We start from the raw sequence: 2,728 nt of genomic DNA on the forward strand, positions 1-2,728 counted from the left end.
GTAAATTAACCAAGAAAAATAACAGTTAAAAAAACAAATTAAAAAAAAACAGATTTAGATTTTAACATTGAAACAATTAGTCTTTCTCTTTTAAAACTTTTTACTCAGAAATAGAATAATGATTCATCCTGGCAAACTACAGTGAAAAATATTTGTTTTAATGTGGTTAAGCTAAAATCGAGAACGCGATTAAATAAAAGAAGATTTGGTAAATCGTCAAGATTTGGTAAATTAACAAAGAAAAATAACAGTTAAAAAAACAAAAGCAAATAAAAACAGATTTAGATTTTAACATCGGAACAATTATTAGTCTTTCGCTTTTAATACTTTTTCTCAGAAATAGAATAATGATTCATCCTGGCAACTACACAGAAAAGTATTTGTTTTAATGTGGTTAAGCTAACATCGAGAACGCGCTTAAATAAAAAAAGATTTGGTCGCATTATTACCATCGTTGCAATATTAAACCAGTGCACCAGCTGAGCTTTTCTTTCAACGAAGGCAACTTCATTTAATACTTCTTAGGCATATCATCGCTTCTGTGTTCAGTAATCTAAAAATTGATTAAAAATGACCGTACTATCTATCTGTGATGGTAGATATAGGTTTGATACTGGAATCGAATTGGACTCGGGAACCTTTGGAACTGTTTACGGAGATAGGGAAGGCAAGATAGCAGTGAAGGTAGCAAACTATCAGAACGCGCTGAGATCTTTGGCCTCGATTCAGCATATGGTCAGTGGCAGCCAAACTGTCTACTCGCAGAACATAGGAGACGAATATCTGCTCAACGAGCTGCAAAATTTGAGGCTTATCAAGCACCAAAATATTGTTGAGATGCTTGACTACGACAAGGTACGTCATATCTTCTGTAGTGAAAAATCAGCAGTTTACAAAACTTGAAAAAAAATTATTGCAGTGTTAAAGAAAAATATAGAAAAGGGATTTAAATTGAATAAGCCACCATACACAAATTTGCATATGGTGGCTCACTCAATTTAAATCACTTTTCTATATTTTTAACACTGCAACCTTTTATCCAAGTTTTCTTACAAACCTGGAGCCAACGCCAAGTCAAATTCAGTACTGGGCATATTTTATTACAAGTCTCATTTCATTACAGATTCAGAAATAAGATCATTTGACTTTTCACTTTTATCTAAAACTTAATTCTCGGTCAACACTTGACAATTCTAAATCTGATTAAGAGACAACAATTTAGACTTATCCAGTTCTGATTCAGATCTGGAGTTCGTAACGGGTAGGCAACAGTTCTTGTATTCAATTCCTCCCTGACTGAACAATAATACTTAATCATTACCCAATCAGACCAAGTGCCAAGGATTTGTGCTCTGTAGGAACTCTGATTAACCTGGCACTCGGTCCTGTAAAGTAACAGACAACGAGCGCTTTCATATCTTGCAATTTCAATGCACTGAATATAATTCTCCGACACTTTATTAAATTGATGCTAAAAATGGAAATGAAGACAACCAATAATACTCGTTTTAATAAACTTTTTTTATCTAACCAATTTATACATCTTCCCATGTCTGTTGAATGTCGTTCCAGGATGGCAAAAATCTGTACATTGTGATGGAGCGCTGTGACGGAAATTTGAGCAAATTTATTGCCAGAAACGGTGGGCGACTTTCTGAGAGTGTCACCAAAGATGTCATGAGACAGGTAGTTGGAGCTGTAAGCTACCTACATAATCGTGGCATGACGCATAGAGACATTTAAACCCGCAAATATATTGACAAAAGGTTCCCTGTTCAAAGTGGCAGACTTCGGGCTAAGTAAGTTTGGGTTCGACTTCAGTTCGATAGTTGGAACCCCTCGCTACAGCGCTCCTGAGATCAACATGAGTAATAAGTGGAACCCGTATGATTACAAAGTCGACGTTTGGGCTCTCGGGGTTGTTATGTAGGAATGCTTCCTGGGTTTGCAAGCAGTAAAGGACAACTTCAACCAAGAACTGAATGTGGCTGCTTTGTTCCGCATTATGAACAGCGCGTCGATTGAAATGAGGGATTTAGCGAGCAAAATGTTGGAAAGGAACCCTGGCATGCGTTATTCAGCGCAGGACGTGATGAATCATCGGTTTATTAGAAACTGAATGGGGGGGATGATTCACACCCCAATAACAGCGAATGTAAATAGTGACTCGATGTAGTTATTCTAATTCAAAAATGAAAATTGGGGACTGTGGTTTATCCTTATGTATAAATTTAAAAGTTTAATAATTGAATTTGCACGACGTTTAAAGCGAAGTAATTATCGATGTAAAAACTCCTGTTGAGTTAAAATTTATTATTAACCATTCAAAAGCATTATTAAATTGGCAGACTAATTATTTGGCAAGGAAAAATGCATCATTAAGATGCAGAGGTATACCCAAATCGTCACGGACAGATATGCCTGATGCGTGTATCTCGTGTTCATTTTTACTATGTTAATACATTGAAAGTGGAACAATATTGCGGAAAATAGCTACTTTAGCAGAAACCGGCAAAATGGAAGGGAATATCGTGTTCGCAAAAATATCCTAATTTTAGCCGCGAAATACAAGAACAAACTTTATAACCTATTTATCGCGCGAGTTGTATCACGCATCCGCTCCATTTATGTATCGATTTTTCGCACACAATTTAGCTCGATTTCGCATGTAATCCGCAATTAAGCCTAACTTATTAATACTTAATTAACTAAGCCTAACTTATTACTA

General features: G+C 35.8%; 1 protein-coding gene across 1 annotated transcript; it reads left to right on the forward strand.

The window, feature by feature from the left end:
• The first annotated feature begins 246 nt into the window (after positions 1-246).
• Positions 247-2,251, forward strand: LOC142357284 (ovarian-specific serine/threonine-protein kinase Lok-like). Its single transcript, XM_075408937.1, is given in 3 exon segments — positions 247-855; positions 1,573-1,740; positions 1,742-2,251. Coding segments are annotated over 3 exon segments (642 nt in total). The 5' UTR covers positions 247-570; the 3' UTR covers positions 1,931-2,251.
• The last annotated feature ends 477 nt before the right edge of the window (positions 2,252-2,728 follow it).

The sequence above is a fragment of the Convolutriloba macropyga genome, unplaced genomic scaffold, assembly GCF_964194025.1.
Source record: "Convolutriloba macropyga unplaced genomic scaffold, txConMacr16.3 SCAFFOLD_4511, whole genome shotgun sequence".
Lineage (NCBI taxonomy): Eukaryota > Metazoa > Xenacoelomorpha > Acoela > Convolutidae > Convolutriloba > Convolutriloba macropyga.